Below are 20,293 nucleotides of genomic sequence, written 5' to 3' on the forward strand. Positions count from 1 at the left end.
CTTATAACTTTATAAAAGCACTTACATAAATTCTTCCGTTAAAACTCGTGCATCTTTTGAGCTGCAAAGTTGTTTAAATCGTCATTTTTACAGTAATTTTAGGGTTTGTTGACATTACATCGTCATTGGCTACACTAACACGCATATTGTGACTATAATTTTGAAACAGTGAGCATTTCGTTTACATACTGGACCCATTCACTTCCATTGTAAGTGCCACACTGTAACCCAGTATATATATATATATATATATATATATATATATATATATATATATTATTTTGTGGTAATCAGTATTTTGCCACAAATGCTGTCGATTGAGCTTGACTTGTATTGAACACGGAATATTCCTTTAACTCTGCTACCAGCACTGTACTATAGGAAGAATATACTTTATAGATAGGTTCAATTAGTAATTTTATGTAATATTTTTTTTAATTTTTTTTATTAACAAATACAAAACAATGTACAGGGGAATACATTATCATAATGCACTAATCGCCTTATACCACATTTTACATGTCTGCATCACTTATCCATCAAAATCAGTTATTCAAATCATAAATCTTCAATACAAAGTTATATTTTAAAAGGAGATATGTCTTTCCAGCTTTACTATAATTCTTAAGAGAGATCAAAGAATTATAAAAAAAGTTTCAAATCAATGTAGAATAGTCTAACATTAGGTATAATGTTTTTTTTTTTTAATGTTTCACTGGTCAATACAACAGCAGTCTTGAGCAATATACTGACCTCTATTGTCATGCGATCACAACATGGTGGTCTTTATTTAAAAATAATAATAATAAAATACATGATATTTTTAGTCATTCATATCTACGTCAAATCAGTTATCCAGTAATGCTAAAATAAACATTTTTTTTTTTTAAACTAAGTACCTAAAAGGCTATTTCGTTTTAAAGAAAGACATCACCACAGTCTTTTTGATTTTGTTTGAATAAATTAATTTAAAATGGCAATATTGAAAATACCAGAAAAAGGCACTTTAAACTAAACCAATGACTCAAACTAGCACATGAGGTCTTTTGGCAGGCTTTCCGTTTTTGTCCTTTTGATATTTGTTATTTTTTCCAAGCACTCCTGCAGATTTTAAATTACTAACCTTGCTTGCTACATCCCAAAAAACAACAACAAAAATCAACAGCAAAAAAAACAACAAAAACAAACAAAAAACAAAAACAAACAAACAAACAAACAACAAAACAGGGTTCTTGTACCTTTGAGCATATGATATGAACATTTGCACACAAAACTACTACCTAATCCTTCATTTTCACCAGATAAATTAATTTAGAAACAATTGAAAATGTAAAAGCTTTTTTTTTTTTTTTTTTTTTTTTTTAGCTTATAGCATCTCTGACATCTGTGAATTGTTGCAACTTCCATTTAGCATGTATTTAATTATACACTATAGAGATGAACAAATATGTTTAATGAAAGCATAAGCTTTGAAACTTCATTTGTAGATATCCATAATTGTGCTCATCACTAATGAGCAATTTTAAGGGATTTGGCTTTCTATACTGATTCTATACCTGAATACACTGATACTCACCAAGAGCCACATAATAATTCAATATATAATACTTTCATAACATATAAAATGCACAGACAACACTTTCAGCTTAAAATTTTGACCACAAGACGTGCCATTATGATATTCTAAGAGCAACAATAAGTGAGAAAAAATGCATCGTCTTAAATACATTTTTGGCATGAAATGCAAGACTGTCAACGATAGTAAATAAATATGCATAGATTATCCGCATTAAACTGCAAACTTTCCCAGTTATACCAGCATGTGATTTATAGCACTCTTGGATGAAGGCAGCAATTGAACAACAACTAAATATGATTTTTTTTTAAATGGCATTCGGTGATTTTTTTGGGGGGTTTTTTTGCACTATTTTGGGGGATTCGTGGATCCCTTTGCACAGCAACTTAAATTTAAATGCTGTAACAATTGTGCAAAGGTACAAATATTTCTGTGTGAAAAGATTTGAAAGAAGTTGTTGTTTAGAAGAGATACAGATGTAAATACAAAAAAACAAAAAAGACTATACAAACTGTACACGTTTTGCAAGGGACGAGAGGCAGTCAGTCCTTGATAAAATACTGCTTCCTAAAAGAGTGCTACAATACTGTTTCTAAAAGAATAAAATTGGAAAATACATTTTTTTTAAAAGAAACATTAGGATATCCCCACGTCCATCCCTTCCAAAACATTTCTGCGTGTGATATTGGTGTCCATTATTTGCCTTCATATTTGGGGTTGATCACAGTTGTGACAGCACTCTTGTAGATGGGATTCTCTCCCTGTATAACAAACAAACAAAAGATATGTTTTTTAAGAATCATAAACAAATGTAAAAATTAGCACTCCTAATCTCAATGCATTTCTACCCATTAAAAGCAATTCTTTACATTGAAAATAAACTACACATCATGCAGCTATGAAAACTGTATAGACACCATATTTCCAGTACACACTGATATCAAATGCAGTGAGCAAAATGAATAAAGACTGATTGAAGTATTGTACAGCACTGTAAGATACCCATGCAGTAGTTGATTAGTGATTTTTACCCAATATTCATCCTTTTTAGTACCTGCTTTTCTCATTTATTTTGCCTGATTTCTAAGAATCTAAGAATATTCTTTAGTAATATCTAAAAATGGTTGAAAATGAGGGAAAATTGGGACCACAGTCACAGAAACACACCCACACAGAAAAAGGCCATGCAGAAAGAGTGGAGAAGTATACAAACTTAGAGAGCCACAGCTTTACGGCCATAGTTTGGATTCTTGAATTTATTAATAGGGCTCTTGTAAATTGGATTCTCTGTCTGAGAGTGGAAAAGGGGACAGATAACAGATCAGGAACAAATGAAGTAACAGAAGAGCTGAAATGATGAGAAACAAATGAAGAAGAACAAAAAGGACAGTAATGATAAAGAATTAAGGAAGAAATGATCAGATTTCATGAACATGGAGGGGAAAATTATGCTCTCACAGCATGCTAAACATTTGACCTCCGTATCTGTTCAGATAAACACATATGTTCTTTGAATATGTCTTAATCAGAGTCATGATACCATAACAGATCATGCAGTAAGGGAGAGCGTAAGTTCCCTTACTTACATTTTATTTTAGATGTATTAACCTATCAACTACTCATTTACATGATATTTACAACAAATAATAATACTGTGGCTTAGATTCATTCAATACTGGCTTAATCTGATTATTCTGATATACCAATAAACAAAGCTTACATGCAATGTATGTTGTTTATCTTGTAGTGTAAGAGCAATAGGCCTACATTAAAATAAAGTACATTAACTCTTATTAGGACTTTTACAATAAAGTTCTGGAACTATTAAAAGAGCATTTTGCTTTAAAAAAATCCCTGTAACGACACTTGAGCGTACTTACCTGCACACCGAATGCACTGAAAACAACTATATTTACACGAGACTTAAAACCATCAGGTTATTCTCTGCTTTTGATGTCAAAACAAAAACAGTCATGCGCACATTGGATAAGATGGTAAGAACGACTGTTAAGGTGTTTACATGCGATTTGAAATTGGGGTAATGGCCAAAAATGTATGTGTGCAGATCGCTTTTTGCTTAAACCACTTATGACCTTTCCCTGATAAAGGACGCTTGGAAGGTTTACATGACCTTACACGCTGTCTGCTTTTGAAGCATTAATGGTGTAAGATTGTTCATGTAAACGTGCTCATTAAGTATCAAATTGTGATCTAAAATATCACTATATTCTATTTCCCCATTTTGAGTAGATTTTGAACTGTGATAGCTTAAGACCATAAAAGGATGCAGGTAAAGACGTCTCCTTTTAATCTCAAGTGAATGTTACAAACAGCAGAGGGCAGCACTGAACCATCCACACTGACAGCAAACTGTATAGGCCACACCTAGAAAAATTGAGGCCCTGAAAATCCAAAAGCCTTTCTCTTGGTTTCACAACAGCCTTAAAAAAGTTCAGAGAGCTTTTCAACATAAAAACAACACTTCTTTTGCAATAGTTTATTTACTTTGGAAGGATTAAAAAATAACAATGAATTTGAAGCATGGGACAACAAAAGACTTCTTGACCTAGCCAAATATTTCACTCAATAGCATTTGCTTTCAAAAGAATAAAATGTAATCTGTAACTTTGAACTCTTCAAAATTGATTTAAATGTGAACACAAGAAGCTTTGTCATACCGTGTCCCATTTGGCGTTCATCTTCTCTTTCTCAAACTTGGCGAACTCGCGTCGGTCGTGAATGATCATAAGAAGCTTCCAGATCAGCAGCAGAGCTAGACCAATCAGAACGATGCCTGCGACCACGCCCGCCACAATGGGGATGATGTCAGGACCCGCCGGGCACTCTGCCGAGTAAAACAGACATCCATTTAAACATATACAAACTAAAATTTGCCAATTCATTCTGCTTCAAATGGTACAGTTGTTGTGTTTTTTTTTTTTTTATTAATGTTACATTTAAAACAACCCCACATAAAACTCATAAAATGTCATTTCACTGCTTTTTTCCCAAGATAACACTACAGTCCTACTGTATACGGTTTGCAAATGGGTTAAACTAGTCTTTAAATTTAGTTTAAAACAACTGAGACTTTTGAATGTAGAAAAGGCACTTTTGACCATAATCCCACCTAAATTCTCCACCACATGGACTTCCTTCTCTGTGTTGTTGTTGACGGCGTAGGTGTAGTAGAACCAGCAGTCATTGGTGTCTCTCTCCTTACAGTGCATGAGAGGGAAGGCCTGCACAGGCTGAGGGAGTTTATCTCTGTCCTTCACCTTGATGAGGTTAAAGTAGCTACAGTCCCTCTCACAAGTGTCCTTCTTCTCTCCAGTGCCAAATGCCCGACACTGCACACACTCCCTGTCACAGGAAAGAAGCCATTAACTCATTTAGCCAATATGAAACTCACTGGGGACAATGGTTTCATGAGTACAGAGATATAAAGTATAATGGCAGGAATGTTTACTTTGTTTTTGTGGTTAAGATGTGGTCATTCATAAATTGAAGAGTACAAATACATAAAATAATTAAAAGAAAACTGCTCTACCTGTAGAAGTCACTTTAGAGAAGAGAAGGACTATACTGATATCTTATCAATTTTCTAGGGTGTCTATTATATAAAGACCAAAAAGCCATATTAGGGTGCAATATTCATGTTTCCCACAATTTTTGATCAATTAATTTCCATGCCCTTTCCAGTCTTGTGATGACTGAATTGTTTTTTTTAAAAGCATTTTGATACAGGCCCACTAATGAGACTAATGAGTCATTTAGACTGATCTGCAATCCAGTTTGACCAGTTCTATGAAAAGAACTAACTAAAGAGAACATCTCGGTTACTGACATAACCTTGGTTCCCTGAAAGGAGGGAACGAGACACTGCGTCAGTAGCTGATGCTGTGGGAGCTCCTCCCAGGGGAGATGACAACTGAAACCCTATACCATCACGCCAACTTGATTGGCTGGTGACGCTTGGCATTATGCCTCATGCCTGCGTCAATGCGGGTATAAAAGGCAGAGCCCAGCAACACACCATCAAGATTTTCTGAATGAAGGGAGGAGAGTGCATCTCTTGGTCACTTAACAACGAGAAATTAGTAGCATGACACATGTCCACTAGCTAAAAGGTTAGTAAAAGGATTTGCTCTAACCACCCCTTTATACTGAAAAATAAGAAGGAGAGTGGAGGAACAATAAACCATACTGTTCAATGCCAAGACAGAGACACTAGCCATACAGGCGGATCTGACACCCCTCTATGGGAAGGAACAGGGTTAGTGCTTGTAGCACTCTGTTTAGCTGGGCGCCGCCCTGAGGAAGAGCGTGAGTGAACCGGCTGGGCTACAGAGCTACCTGCCTCAGCAGGATGTGTCTGTAGGCCAGCAATTGCTTCTTAGCCGATTGATCAATAGCGTCACCGAAAAGGCCCTGCTGACATACCAGGGCATCAAGCAAGACGGGCTTGTCCTTCAATCACCAGCTGAAGTGTAGGCCTTACCCAACAAGTTGAATGTGAGCCTCCATGGCTTTGATGAATGCACTGGCTAAGATTTCCACACCAGTGCAGAAGAGGAGGGGCAAAGATGGACTGCTATTGCCTCTTTGACTGTGGAAAGCCATGTATAGCCTCAAAGCTCTGCGTGATCTAGAGATGTGAAGGGGATGACATAGGATTTGCCGAGTATGGCGCATGCCATGATCTCACCAGCTGGCTCTGTAAGAACCATTCATCCAGTCAAGAACTCTCGGGCAAAACTGGCGTGGGCCACACGAGCTGTAACTTCTCGTCTGCCTGGCTGAGAACTCCGACTAGCTCAAACCCCGTTTACAATGGGCATGCCTGTTGATGTGACACGATGCACCGCAACAGCTTGAGGCTGTCTACACTGGACACGTCGAAGTGAACATTTTAAATGGTTTATTTGTCTTGCTAGCTGGAGTAGCGCAGGCACGTGCAGCGCAAAATGGAATGGGACATCAGTTTACTGTTGGCGCAATGCTTTCAGTGTAGACAGCTTCATTGATTATAATGGGATCTATTTGCTTTTTATGTATCTTTATGTATAGCTTATATATTCTTGGGATCTGACTGGCAGGCCTAGATGAACAAGCTCCTCTCAAACCTACATTTAGAACTTAATTTAATATGATCTTATTTCCCTTTTTTTTTTTTTTTTCTTTTTCTCCCTAATTTGGAATGCCCAATTCCCAATGTGCTCTAAGTCCTCGTGGTGGTGGCGTAGTGCCTCAATCAGGGTGGCAGAGGACGAATCTCAGTTGCCTCCACGTCTGAGACAGTCAACCCGCACATCTTATCACGTGGCTTGAGCGCGTTACCACGGAGACATAGCGTGTGTCAAGCTATTCTCTGCAGCATCCACACACAACTCACCATGCACCCCACCAAGAGCGAACCACATTATAGCGACCAAAAAGGACGTTACCCCATGTGACTCTACCCTCCCTAGCAACCGGGCCAATTTGGTTGCTTAGGAGACCTGGCTGGAATCACTCAATATGCCCTGGATTTGAATTCGCGACTCCAGGGGTGGTAGTCAGCGTCTTTACTCGCTGAGCTACCCAGGCCCCCTCTTATTTCTCTTTTAAAGGAAACATGAATGTAAAATTTAAACAGTAAAAACATTGCTTATGTGCAGAAAAAGAACTGTTATTGAGAACTGGCAATACTAGTAGTCTATGTTCGTAACCAATATATTAAACAAAAGTGTGATATTGCTTAATTGTTTTTTTAAGCAATATCACACCCAGAGTTAATATCCAGAGTAGTATCTGATCATATCTTCATAATTTTCAAAACTTTCTTTTTATTGCATCCTTGCAAATAACTATTTGACAGTAGCTCTGTAATAAAATAATCAATAAACTCATCAGGCATGATTGCTTAATTTAGTTTGCTGTGTTACAGTTTGTGCCCAAATCGACTTATTACACAGAACATTCTGCATATTCTTTTTTGTTCCTTTTTCACTCACTTGTGCTCAGTACAGACTCCAGGGCAGGTGGGGCAGATCTCACAGGTGGGTCCCTGGAATTTGGGGTCTGTACACCTGCAGGTGCCACACTCACAAATTCCTCTGCCATTACAGATCTGTTTGTTGGAGGCTAAGCAGGTGGAGGTGTCCAGCGAGCAGTCACATGCACTTCCAGTGTAGTTAGCATCACAGATACACTTCCTACACTCACAGTGGCCGTGTCCTACAGGAAACAGGTAAGATTGATCAAAAACCTTTATCTGCTGATTTCAGACACAAACAGAATTGATCTATGCATTGCAGTCTGTTGTTTTTTCCAGTTTAATGGCATGTTTATAAATATAGTGGTAACAAACATGGTCTTACAGAGAGAAAAACTTCCACTTTTCAGTACCTCCGCAGAGTTTGTTGTTGGAGCGGTCGCAGTTGAAGTTGTCACAATCGCAAAACTTCCCGCTGTAGCGTTCTTCAGGATTGTCTCTCTTCTTGCACTCACAAGTCCCGCACAAGCACTCGCCGTTATTGCTGCAGATGTCCGTGCCGTTGTCCTTACGGCAGTTCTTGTCCAGGTCTTCGGAGGACACCTCATCTTTTCGACATTCGCACTGTCTGCCAACACGTCCCTTATTGCACCTGAAACAACACGATGATCACTGTTTATTGTGCACAGACCAAAACTCAGATACACTACAATATACAGTATTTTAATGTTTTAAAGCAAGGCTTCCCAAACTTTCTTGTCAGTGGAGAAAATGGCCTACATTATTTACTTAAGTACCCCATGATATTTAACTGATGACCTTTCAAAATAAACTGAATTTGATATGTTTTACATGTAATTTTTGGGGATTCACTCCAGAATTTAAATGCAGTTGTCACTCCCAAAATGAAATCTGCTGGCATTGGATTAAATTCAACACAACAAAAACATGATGTATACTGCAGAGGTGACTCCACTCATTTCCTTTTAAATTAAAGTAATTTCAGGAGTACATATGGTCATAATGCAGAAACTACACATTCAGATGTCCTTTTGGTCATGTTATGGAAAAGTGTAATTTAGCTATTAGAAGAAAAATTAAGACATATACAGTCAGGACATACCTGCAGGCACCACACTCAAATGTTCCATTGCCATTATGGCACATAACACTGTTCTTGATGCCATCCTTGTGGCATTCACACTCACAGATGAAGTTGAGTATGATCTCTACTTCCTCTGTAAAGCCCAGTGGCTTGATCTTAATGGTTTCTGATTTGCCTTGTTTGGGGCAGCCCTGAGCTGTGATATTAATATTGAAAGATACCTGAAAAAAAAAAAAAAAAAAAAAAAGGAAAAAGGAGGAAAAAAATTATTTGCATTTCTTATATATAGTGGTCCCAAAAAAGTATTAGGATGAAAAAAATAATTCATTTACTCACCCATATGCCGTCTCAAACTTTTTTTGCCGAACACAAGTTTTTTAATGAAGATATGAGACGTTATATTCATACAATGCAAGTCCATGGGGCCCAAACCTTACAAGCTCCAAAAAGGACATAAAAGCTGATCTATACAACTCGAGTGATCCATAGGCTGTACACATGCTCTGTGCATGTGTCAAGCTGAAGAAGTGTAATCGAGCTTTAAATCACGATCAAGCCAAAGAGATGGCAGATGTCAAGACTTACATTTTAGTCTGTTTCTCACCCAAAAAAGATGTCAAAACTTGCATTTTAGTCTGTTTCTCACCAAAAACCGATCGTATCATTTCAGAAGACATGGATTGAAAAACTTGAGTTGTATGGATTACCTTTATGCTGCCTTTATGTCCATTTTGGAGCTTGAAAGCTTTAGATCCAATTGACTTGCACTGTATAGATATAAACACATCATATATCTATGAAAATATCTTTGTTTGTTCATGTGTTCCGCGAAGAAAGATAGTCATACGAGTTTGAGACGGCAAAAGGTCTGTGAATGATGAGAGAATTATTATTTTTGGGTGAACTCTTTTTTTAAGCCACAATTAAAATTGTATTGATGTAATTGTATTAGTTACAAAAAAATCAAACCAAGTGACATCGGATTCGGCAAACAAATGATGCTTGAGCTTTTCTCAGAACTAAAGGAAAATTCTGGGTTCAATACAAGTTAAGCTCAAGCAACAGCATTTGTGGTATTATAGTGATTACCACAAAACTTAATTTTGATTTGCCCCTCCTTTTCTTTAAAGAAAAGAAAAAATCTGGGTTCTGGTGAGGCTCTAACAATCGAAGTGAATGGGGGCCAATTTTTGAACTTTAAAATACTAAATTTTTTTTTTTAAAGTATAGCCACAACACAAACAATATGCATGTAAACATGATTTTAGTGTGATAAATCTGCTTACTTACCTTTTCTGTGTAAAGTTATAGCCAATTTTACTAGTTCGTTGCCATGATGATGTAATGTCAACAAACCCTCAAACCCTAAAATGACTGTAAAAATTTAAACAACTTTGCAGGTCAAATAATGCACAAGTTTTAACAGGAGAATTAATGAAAGTGTAATGAATGTAAATTATAAGCATTACATTTCTGCCTTTAAACCCTCTAAAAATTGGCCCCATTCACTTCCATTGTAAGTGCCTCAATGTAACCTCGATTTTTTCTTTTTTTTTTTCAAAGAAAAGGAGGGATGAGTCGAAATAAATTTTTGTGGTAATCAACATTATTCCACAAATACTGTCGATTGAGCTTAACTTGTACTGAACTCGGAATATTCCTTAATTTCACTTTTCTAAGTCATTGTAAAACATTTTTGCAAAATGGGCTTTTTTTGTTTTTTTAAGTGTATGCATTAAGTCAGTTCCTCAAGTTCATACAGGTGTCCATACAGGTGAAGTTCATCTCATTAACTATGGACATGTTTCACCAATGTCTGACAAACATAAAAGGTCCAAATACTTTTATTTTTATCTTAATTTTAAACACTGAATCTATGGTTCTTTATCATTTAAAACCTGACAAACCCCTTTTTGTGTAATTTAATTTTCACTCTGCTATCTAATATAATGACATTTATACATTTTTAATTGTGGCTTAAGTGTCCAAATACTTTTTGGGACCACTGTACATACGTAAATTGTCAAAGAAAGTAATGCTGCTTTCTGTTATGGATGATAGAGGACATGTTTCTATGCCAAAGGTTATGTAGCAAACATGAGGTATTGACTTGGTCTTACCTCATCTCCGATAGAGATGTTGGAACATTTCCTTCCATTTTCTCCATCACTTACTATTTTGTTTTTACAATGTGACTGATAGGTGATGGTCACTCCCTCAGGAAGCTTACTGTTTTCAAGAATTACCTCTGAGGATAGAGACTGACAAAGAGAGAGACAGTGTGTTAGTGAAAGCCTTTATATAGCCAAATTCCTTCAAAGACTGTAAATATTTAAAATGAAACTTGATCTTCTCACATTGTAGGCATCAATAATAAGATTGATAACATTGCTGGAGTTTGCTGACAATGTGCCCACTGCAGACTTTGGAATGAGGTTTTTAAGTTCCTGTGGAGAGAAAAAAAAAAACATACAAAAACATTGATGAATGTTAGGCACAGAGACAAAGTGTTTGTTTTACAACAGTCCTTTTTAACCTTAGACAGGAACTCTTAAATTATGACTTTAGTGTTTGGATCATTCCAAGTCGGGAGTTAGAAACAATTTTGGGGGCTGTGGCTTTCCAAATACAGAGAGAAGTTGGATTCAAACTTTTCAGATGCCTGAGATTAATGCTCCATGCTTCCAGTAATAAAACATTTGATATGCATTTTGCTATTTCATATTAAAGTTCACCAATTTGGAGAGTCTTTATCTAAGCAAGCACTACTAGTACATTTACGTCAAGTGTTGATTAGTGTGGAAAAAGAAGACTACAAGCCAGGTGGAAACTTCTACAATCAAAAAGTTGGCTTCAATTGAGCCAAATTCAAAGAAAATCAAATCTTACATGAGAAAAAAAAATACAGGTCATTGACAGATAGGAAAAACAAATTCCAAACACATCATTAAGATAATAATCTATGGACCTACTTTGTAAACAGGCTGAAACTCCTCTGTGACTGCAAAAATGGTCTGGATGTTGTTTTCACTCAGTTTCTGAACCAGATGGGCAATGGAGGGGTAATCCTAGCAAAAAGGAAAAGGAAGAAATTAAAGTTCTGATGAACCTGTCAAACATCCAATAGTCTAATCTAAAAATCTTACAAGGAGATAAAGGAGACAGCACTAAATGCCATTTACATACATAATAATGGCTCATTGTGTACATGTTGTTTTCCAGGTGGCATTTCCCATCATTGGGAAGCACGATTCCACCAAGTTTGCCATCTCCGGCAAAATGGAAGCCTGCGTCAGTGGAGAATACCAACAAGCGTGTGACGTTTCTCCAGCCAATGTGCTCCTAAGAGAGAAAAACAGGAAGATAGAGAAAAAATTGAGGCTAAGGAATGCAGAGTGAGCTGAAAGTACAAAAACAGATTGGGCTTGAATGAATTAAAGGGGTCATATTCTGGTAGGATTTTATTTTCCCCCTTAATTCCATTTATAATGTAATTCAAGGCTTCTTTCACTAACAACATTTCACAAATTTGCATGTCCACCAAGTCCTTGATGCAGAAATGTTAAACAGATTAAGGGAAGACAAATTTGGCTTGCTGTCTGTAAAGGTGGGGCACAAACCTGAATCAAGGCTTGAGCTCTTACTTCCCCCCCAAAGGGGGTCAAAATCTGTTTATGAAAACTCAACCAGTTCACATACATGGACTTATTAATGAGCATACAGAAAGTATGAGTTGTTCAGGTGAAGGCAAGAAAAGGGGTAATGTTTTTAGGTATGTTTGACTCCCCAAAAAGTGTTTATGAGCAGAGCAAAAAGCTAAATTAATTGCACTGTGAACTGGCAGGGAGGAGGGAAGCACTGCAGCTGTGGTGGCGATGGTTCTGGGGGAGCTAGGACTAATGTTGCTGCTGTGGCAGTGGAGTAGTTGATCTGATATTTAAGGTGTTCCTGTGTAAGCAGAATGAAAATACTGCTGCGGCAGTTGATTAGTTAAAACAATACAGTGGAGTAGTTGAGCTGATATTAGAGGTGGTCCTGTGGGAGCAGAATGAATGTACTGCTGTGACAGTAGATTAGTTGAAACAATAGTAAAAAAGGTGCTTCTGCGGAAGCACTGCTGTGACAGTGGAGTAGATAAGCTGATATTAAAGGTGTTCCTGTGGGAGCAGAATGAAAGCACTGCTGTGGCAGTAGATTAGTTGAAACAATAGCAAAAGGCAATCCTTTGGGAACAGTATGAAAGCACTGCTGTGGCAGCAGATTAGTTGAAATAAAAGGTGCTCCTTTGTCAACCGAATGAAAGGACTACTGCGGCAGTGGAGAATACTGTATAAGACAATAGTAAAAGTAGCTCCTGCAGGAGCAGATTAAAAGCACTGTGGCAGTGGAAAATACAAGACAGAATCGTAAAAGGTGCTCTTACAGGAGCAGAGTGAAAGCGCTGCTGCAGTAGTAGAAAATATAAGACAAAATAGTAAAAGGTGTTCCTGTGGGAGCAGAGTGAAAGCACTGCTGCAGCAGTGGAGTTGTATAGACAGAATAGTAAAAGGAGGTCCTGCAGGAGCAGACTAAAAGCACTGCTGCGGTAGTGGAGTAGTTGAGACCAAATTGTAAAGGTGCTTCTTTGGGGATGGGAAGTTGCTGTGACAGTGGAGGATTTAGGACAGCAGTAATGGTGCTTTAAGGAAGCTGAATGAAATCAGTGCTACTTTATGCAAATGAGTTAAGTAAAACTGTTCTATGACTTCTGTGAAGGAATCAAAAGAGAATCTGCGGACACAATTGTGAAGGAACATCACAAGTCCAAAGACACCTGCAAAAGGAATGGTAAAGGTCCCAGTGTGCACCTAAGAGTTAGGTGGGGGTGAAAGAAGCCTGCAGATATATCAGGTATGGTGTGGAAACACCTGTAGATTCACTTCTATGAAAGTAATGTGTCAAACTCTATACGCACCTGTAGGGAATTGAAATAGTTATGTGGACACTCCTTAAAGAGAAACAAAAGGTTAGGAAGTACAGTTTGCACAATAAAAACACATAACTTGCATTTATAACATTTACAGATAATATAGAAGTAGAACAAACCGATACATCCATTGTAGGTTCTACTGGTTGTTTAGATCAGTGTTACTATCAGAAATAATTAATAATTATTTCTTTAGTTACTAATTAATATTTAAATTAAATAATAGAATCTAACTCATTAAAGCCTCATACGGGGCACCAGTAAATGTAGTGCGCTACGTTCAGGAGCAGGTTTGGTTATTAGCAATAATTAATAATTATCAAAGATAATTATCAATTATAAAAATCAATAGAACATTGATTTGAATCAATGTTAGCTCTTTTAATCCTTCACATCAACAATCAAATATAACCATCAAATTCAATAGAATATCAATTATTATCAAAGACAATCATTAATTATTAAAATCAATGGAACATTGGTTAGAATTAACACTAGCTTATTGATCCTTCAAATTCAATTATCATCAAAGATAATAAATAAAAATCAATAGAATATTAATAAGGATTAATATCGCTGGGGCACCACCCTGGAATCAGGGACTAATAACCAGGCAGTATAACAGTCTCAATATTAGATTGTTCTCTTAAGAAAATCGACATTCAAAAGGAAACAATGAAGGCTTGAATCCGAGCACTGACATCCCCTGCCAGCATTTGACACAGGTGTATGCAAAACAAACCAAAACACTTCTCTTTGAAATATAACAAAGTTTATTTATGCAGTAATATCAATTAATAATCAATACAATGCAGTCAATAAACTTCTGAATTACAACTACAAACTAAACAGTGATATGATTAGATATGGTAACCAAAATAAGCCTATAACACATGAGAGGAAAGTAGGGGTGTGTGTGTGTGTGTGTGTGTGTGTGAGATGTGACGCGCACAAAATGGCGGACGTGACTCTCGTGGAGAGTACGTCACACGAGATTTCCGGCCAGAGAATATGGCCGTGAATGTGGGCGGAGAGAAGCCGGTTAATGGCGTCTGCCCGTTTACCGCGTGTCTCCGCTTGTACGATAACTTAGGGACAAAGCTGAGCTTTATCACGAAGTTATCTACTAGCCAAAAGTGTGTGCGAGAATGTTTATGAGGGGTCACGCGCGCGTGTGTGTGTGTGTGATTAGTACGAGAGAGAGAGAGAATAAAGTGGTGGCACCAAAGCCGGTTTCGCGATCGTGGGAGAGAAAGCAGCTGTTAGTTTATCACTCAGAGATGCGGTGAACGGCTCGTAAACTGTCCCGCGGTCTTTGGTTCTTTAATGGATAAACTCAGTGTGCCGGTCTCACTCGCGATGGCGGAAATATACAACAGTCCAATGTGGTTGGACTACAACACAGCAGATCTCATTTGGGATAACAGTACATTACAGTAATACCTTGAGTATTATTAGCAGCAATGAGCGGACTCGGCGGTCCGTAAACTGTACAAGGAATAACCTTGATACACAAGAATAACACACTATAATATTCTATCTCTGCCCAGACGTAAACCTCTTACTTGAATCGAATGAGGAAGTAGAATGTGTGTTCATTTGTCCTTTAACTCCGACTCGGTTCCTCGAGGCTCAGGTGATGACGGGAGGCCGTTTCCTCGCTCTGTCGGCGGGCGGTACGGCTGCTGATTCTTGGCGGGCTGGCGGAGAAATCAGCGACATCGACTTGATTGAAGAGGGAAGAGAAATCTTTTTCTCTTCACTTCTGCAGGCAAACGGATGAAGATGCGGATTGCTCGGCGGTCTCCTTTGATCCGTTAGAGTGTTCGGTGGAACACAGAGTAATCTCAACTCATCCAGCGAGATGGAGATTGTATGGCCACAATTTCAATTTGTATGTTACTTCCGTGTGAGACGAGGCTACACCTGAGAGCAGCAATGAGCTGCGTCTACACACGGTGAGCAAAGTTGCTGGAAGCAATGCCCGGAAGGATCTCAGAGGTATTTCTACTCCTGATGACGTCATGGTTGAGGGGCATTCTGTCGTGTCCTCATCCAATAGGAGTTGAGAATTCGATCCTTTAGTGAGCAAGACTTCATGGGATTTGTAGTCTGTAGGCGCGGTTTTTATCAGTAAGATTTATGACTGTGTGTGTGGGCCTCAACCAGGTTTTATGACTGTGTTAGGCCTGCCTTTGTCTTCTATCTGAATACATGAGGCCCAACACCATGAAGGAAATGAACTGACAAAGACAAAAGGTAACATGAGGGCATTATATACAAAAGACTTAACAAGGGTAACAAGATGCAGCTGGGATTAATCATGGGGAACACAGAGAACAGAGACACAACCAAACCCCAAAACCAAACTTCAAACTAAAATTCTTAGTCCTCCTGGCGACATCTAGTGGCTGCTAGGGCAAATGTCCCAAGTGTTACAGAGCCCTCCATCTAAGGAGTGGCTCCTGAAGCTCAACACATAAAAAAAATTGTTCATAGGAAGAGCAGGAGGCAGAAACTTAGGGAGTGGAGCCACAGAGGGCAGAGGCTCCGTAGATGGAGCTACAGGAGGCAAGAACTCAGGGGGCGGAGCCACAGGAGGTTCAAGAGGCAGAGCAGCAGGAAGTTCAAGCAAGGCAGCGGCCACTTGGAACAGGATAGCGACCACTGGGCAGGGGTCATACTGGAAGTGGGGATCGCTGGGCACTGAACAGACTGGTGACTGGCGTCTAACAGGTGCTGGTTGCTGAACTGAGCAACAGCCTGGTGGTTTGTGTCTGACAAGTGTTGGCAACTGGACTGAGCAAAGGGCTGGTCGATGGCCACTATGGACTGGAAAGGATAGTCGATGATGACAGGGGATTGAACAGACTTGTCGACAGCCTCGGGGAACCTGACGGGCTCGTCGACAGCCTCCGTGGCCTGGAGTGCTGGCAGCGACTGGGGAATGGCCTCCGTGGCTGGGAGCACTGGCAGCGACTGGGGAAGTGTTACCCAAGTGTTACATTGGTGCAATAATTATTTCAATATTATCAATTCTGTTTAGACTTTACTATAAGCCCAGAGGGCAATCTTGGTGCGAAAAACATACCAATACATTAGCATTGATAACTGCTTAAAATAACAATACATGAGCCATGGACAACTTCTGAAGGAAACACCTTAAGGTTAAGGTTGCGGAGACCTCACACTAAAAGGTCTGCTCTGGTTATGGAAAGATTGAAAGGCATGATTGGAATTAGAGTGGCGGTCGCTATAACCGCAAAATATTTATAAATAACGAGCTGCTGCGGCAGCGGATATTGATAAACTCCAATAACAGTGGTGGAGGAATTCTGATAAGTAGAAAAGCTTTGGTCTGAGCAGAGTGCAATGCGGTCTGCTGCAGGTAAGTGGGCAGGGCCAAATGCCGGAAGAATTGTCAGGGGAGTGAGGTAAGCAAGGAAATTACAGATTATACAAATCAAGCATAATAGTGGATAAAATAGTGAAAATCCTCATCAAGTTGTTTTTCACTCACCCCACAGACAGCCACTTGCATTATGGCATCAAAACCCCCCTCAGGAGAGTCGAGATTACCCGATATCTGCTGCTGACCGACTAGAGTGTTGAACTGCTGCCCGTTGCTGGTGAGTTTCAGCACATTTTTGTAGCTGAAGGGGCTGGTGCAGTTTTGGTCCCCTGTGCAGGGGTTCAAAAGCTTGGCTGGTGTGGTGCTAATATACGGCATAACGGTCTTCTCCACAAAAGAGCCAAAACCTGTAAGAGAGGGGCATCTTAGCTTTAAACTCATTCCTACTTACAGTGCATCCAGAAAGTATTCACAGCGCTTCACTTTTTCCACATTTTGTTATGTTACAGCCTTATTCCAAAATGGATTAAATTCATAATTTTCCTCAAAATTCTACAAACAATACCCGATAATGACAACGTGAAAGAAGTTTGTTTGAAATCTTTGCAAACTTATTAAAAATAAAAAATGAAAAAAATCACATGTACATAAGTATTCACAGCCTTTGCCATGACACCCAAAACTGAGCTCAGGTCCATCCTGTTTCCACTGATCATCCTTGAGATGTTTCTACAACTTGATTGGAGTCCACCTGTGGTAAATTCAGTTGATTGGACATGATTTGGAAAGGCACACGCCTGTCTATATAAGGTCCCACAGTTAACAGTGCATGTCAGAGCACAAACCAAGCTATGAAGTCCAAGGAATTGTCTGTAGACCTCCGAGACAGGATTGTATCGAGGCACAGATTTCTGCAGCATTGAAGGTCCCAATGAGCACAGTGGCCTCCATCATCCATAAATGGAAGAAGTTTGGAACCACCAGGACTCTTCCTAGAGCTGGCCGCCCGGCCAAACTGAGTGATCGGGGGAGAAGGGCCTTAGTCAGGGAGGTGACCAAGAACCCGATGGTCACTCTGACAGAGCTCCAGTGTTTCTCTGTGGAGAGAGGAGAACCTTCCAGAAGAACAACCATCTCTGCAGCACTCCACCAATCAGGCCTGTATGGTAGAGTGGCCAGACGGAAGCCACTCCTCAGTAAAAGGAACATGACAGCCCACCTGGAGTTTTCTAAAAGGCACCTGAAGGACTCTCAGACCATGAGAAACAAAGATTGAACTCTTGTGCTGAATGGCAAGCGTCATGCCTGGAGGAATCCAGGCACCGCTCATCACCTGGCCAATACCATCCCTACAGTGAAGCATGGTGGTGGCAGCATCATGCTGTGGGGATGTTTTTCAGCGGCAGGAACTGGGAGACTAGTCAGGATCGAGGGAAAGATGAATGCAGCAGAGACATCCTTGATGAAAACCTGCTCCAGAGCGCTTTGGACCAACACACGCCTTGGAGAAGGTTCATCTTCCAACAGGACAACGACCCTAAGCACACAGCCAAGATAACAAAGGAGTGGCTACGGGACAACTCTGTGAATGTCCTTGAGTGGCCCAGCCAGAGCCCAGACTTGAACCCGATTGAACATCTCTGGAGAGATCTGAAAATGGCTGTGCACCGACGCTCCCCATTCAACCTGATGGAGATTGAGAGGTCCTGCAAAGGAGAATGGGAGAAACTGCCCAAAAATAGGTGTGCCACGCTTGTAGCATCATACTCAAAAAGACTTGAGGCTGTAATTGGTGCCAAAGGTGCTTCAACAAAGTATTGAGCAAAGGCTGTGAATACTTATGTACATGTGATTTTTTTCGTTTTTTATTTTTAATACATTTGCAAAGATTTCAAACAAACTTCTTTCACGTTGTCATTATGGGGTACTGTTTGTAGAACTTTGAGGAAAATAATGAATTTAATCCATTTTGGAATAAGGCTGTAACATAACAAAATGTGGAAAAAGTGAAGCGCTGTGAATACTTTCCAGATGCACTGTATGTCTCGAATGACTTAGACAATGTAATGTGAGCTTTGATTTAGTCTTTTTAGACAATTATTTTTATTTAATCTCATTGGATAATGTGAAAAAAGTAACACTTTAATGGAAAGATGTATTGAAATCAACTTAATGTAAACTTATGACATTTACTGAGAGACAAATATAAAAAAGTGAGAATTGTTGGTATAAGCAGATCAGGTTCTACACTGTTTACATACTGGACACAGACCTTTTTTACTCTTAACTGAAAACCGTTAATCCAAAAACCAATTGGAAATTCTAGAGGAAACCCATGGTGAATTTGCCTACAAACTAGCATCAGCCGTAAAGAAAAAATTTAAATTGTTGGCTTGACTTCATTAGGCTCTGACCAATTCTGAAATCTGAAGTGATCTTGGACATCTCCAACATCAAACTAGTCCCAAGGTTTTTGACATTCTCCAGGTCATCCTTCATGGAGAAGGACAGGTCCATAAGGTAGTACATGTCTATGGGATAATCTTCAGCCCTCTTGAATTTCAGTTTAATGTTTTGAGGCTCCCCTGCAAGAATAACAAGACTTTATCACTCAAGACCAGTGGGACCAAGAACAGTGTTGTAACTGTAATCATGTTCAAAGCATTGCTTGCACAGATTAATACTAACCTAATTAATGAATCATCCATTTCTGATCAAAGCAAGTTTGCACGTACCAGATCTAAGATAGAGGCTCAGTTTCTGTGGCTGGATCTGTGTGATATCTTCGGGTCGAAGCTTCTCTGCGCCTTTCTTGCGGTTGGTCACTGCCTTGTTCTTGAGGATCCTTTGGCTCCCTCGAGGGTTCTCGATCTTGGCGGCTTCACAGCCTCTCTTCCTGAGGGACTCCAGCTCATCACAGCGAGCTGATGTCGGTTCTCCCTGTTTTAAGAACTCCTGTTGGGGATACAGAGTAAACGTACAGGCGGTTGGTGCTCTGTATCAGATGTCAGACTCTTTTAATATGTCAACTAAGCAGTGCATAACTGCAAAACTATGAAATGCATAATGTATAAGACAAAAAACTATGGCTGTTAATTAAACATGTTAAATTAGTCAATTATATAAAAAAAAACACATCATGTGTACATAGACCAATAGAATGTGAGAATGCATCCTGTCTGAACGGCCCCTTAAATATACATTGGACAGATCAAAAAACTAGATTATAAAATGGATTGCTATAGACTGTAGGCCTGTGGTAATATTGGTAATAGACAACTTATTGACTTCTAAAGCAACTTTTTGTAAGGTCTATA

At 39.1% G+C, this 20,293-nt stretch overlaps 1 protein-coding gene across 1 annotated transcript in view; it reads right to left on the reverse strand.

The window, feature by feature from the left end:
* Window positions 1-650: 650 nt before the first annotated feature.
* The window catches only part of LOC127431880 (integrin beta-1-like), a 48,684-nt gene continuing 29,041 nt past the window's right edge, over window positions 651-20,293 (reverse strand). Inside the window, exons 4-16 of the mRNA XM_051682499.1 lie at window positions 19,712-19,931; window positions 19,391-19,561; window positions 17,145-17,383; window positions 11,845-12,000; window positions 11,631-11,726; window positions 11,016-11,105; window positions 10,779-10,919; window positions 8,677-8,879; window positions 7,967-8,205; window positions 7,573-7,795; window positions 4,707-4,939; window positions 4,255-4,421; window positions 651-2,337 (exon numbers count right to left, since the gene is read on the reverse strand). Coding sequence (XP_051538459.1) covers window positions 2,272-2,337; window positions 4,255-4,421; window positions 4,707-4,939; window positions 7,573-7,795; window positions 7,967-8,205; window positions 8,677-8,879; window positions 10,779-10,919; window positions 11,016-11,105; window positions 11,631-11,726; window positions 11,845-12,000; window positions 17,145-17,383; window positions 19,391-19,561; window positions 19,712-19,931 — 2,244 coding nt within the window. The 3' untranslated portion in view covers window positions 651-2,271. The remainder of the gene's footprint in view (window positions 2,338-4,254; window positions 4,422-4,706; window positions 4,940-7,572; window positions 7,796-7,966; window positions 8,206-8,676; window positions 8,880-10,778; window positions 10,920-11,015; window positions 11,106-11,630; window positions 11,727-11,844; window positions 12,001-17,144; window positions 17,384-19,390; window positions 19,562-19,711; window positions 19,932-20,293) is intronic.

Source organism: Myxocyprinus asiaticus, chromosome 41, assembly GCF_019703515.2.
Source record: "Myxocyprinus asiaticus isolate MX2 ecotype Aquarium Trade chromosome 41, UBuf_Myxa_2, whole genome shotgun sequence".
Lineage (NCBI taxonomy): Eukaryota > Metazoa > Chordata > Actinopteri > Cypriniformes > Catostomidae > Myxocyprinus > Myxocyprinus asiaticus.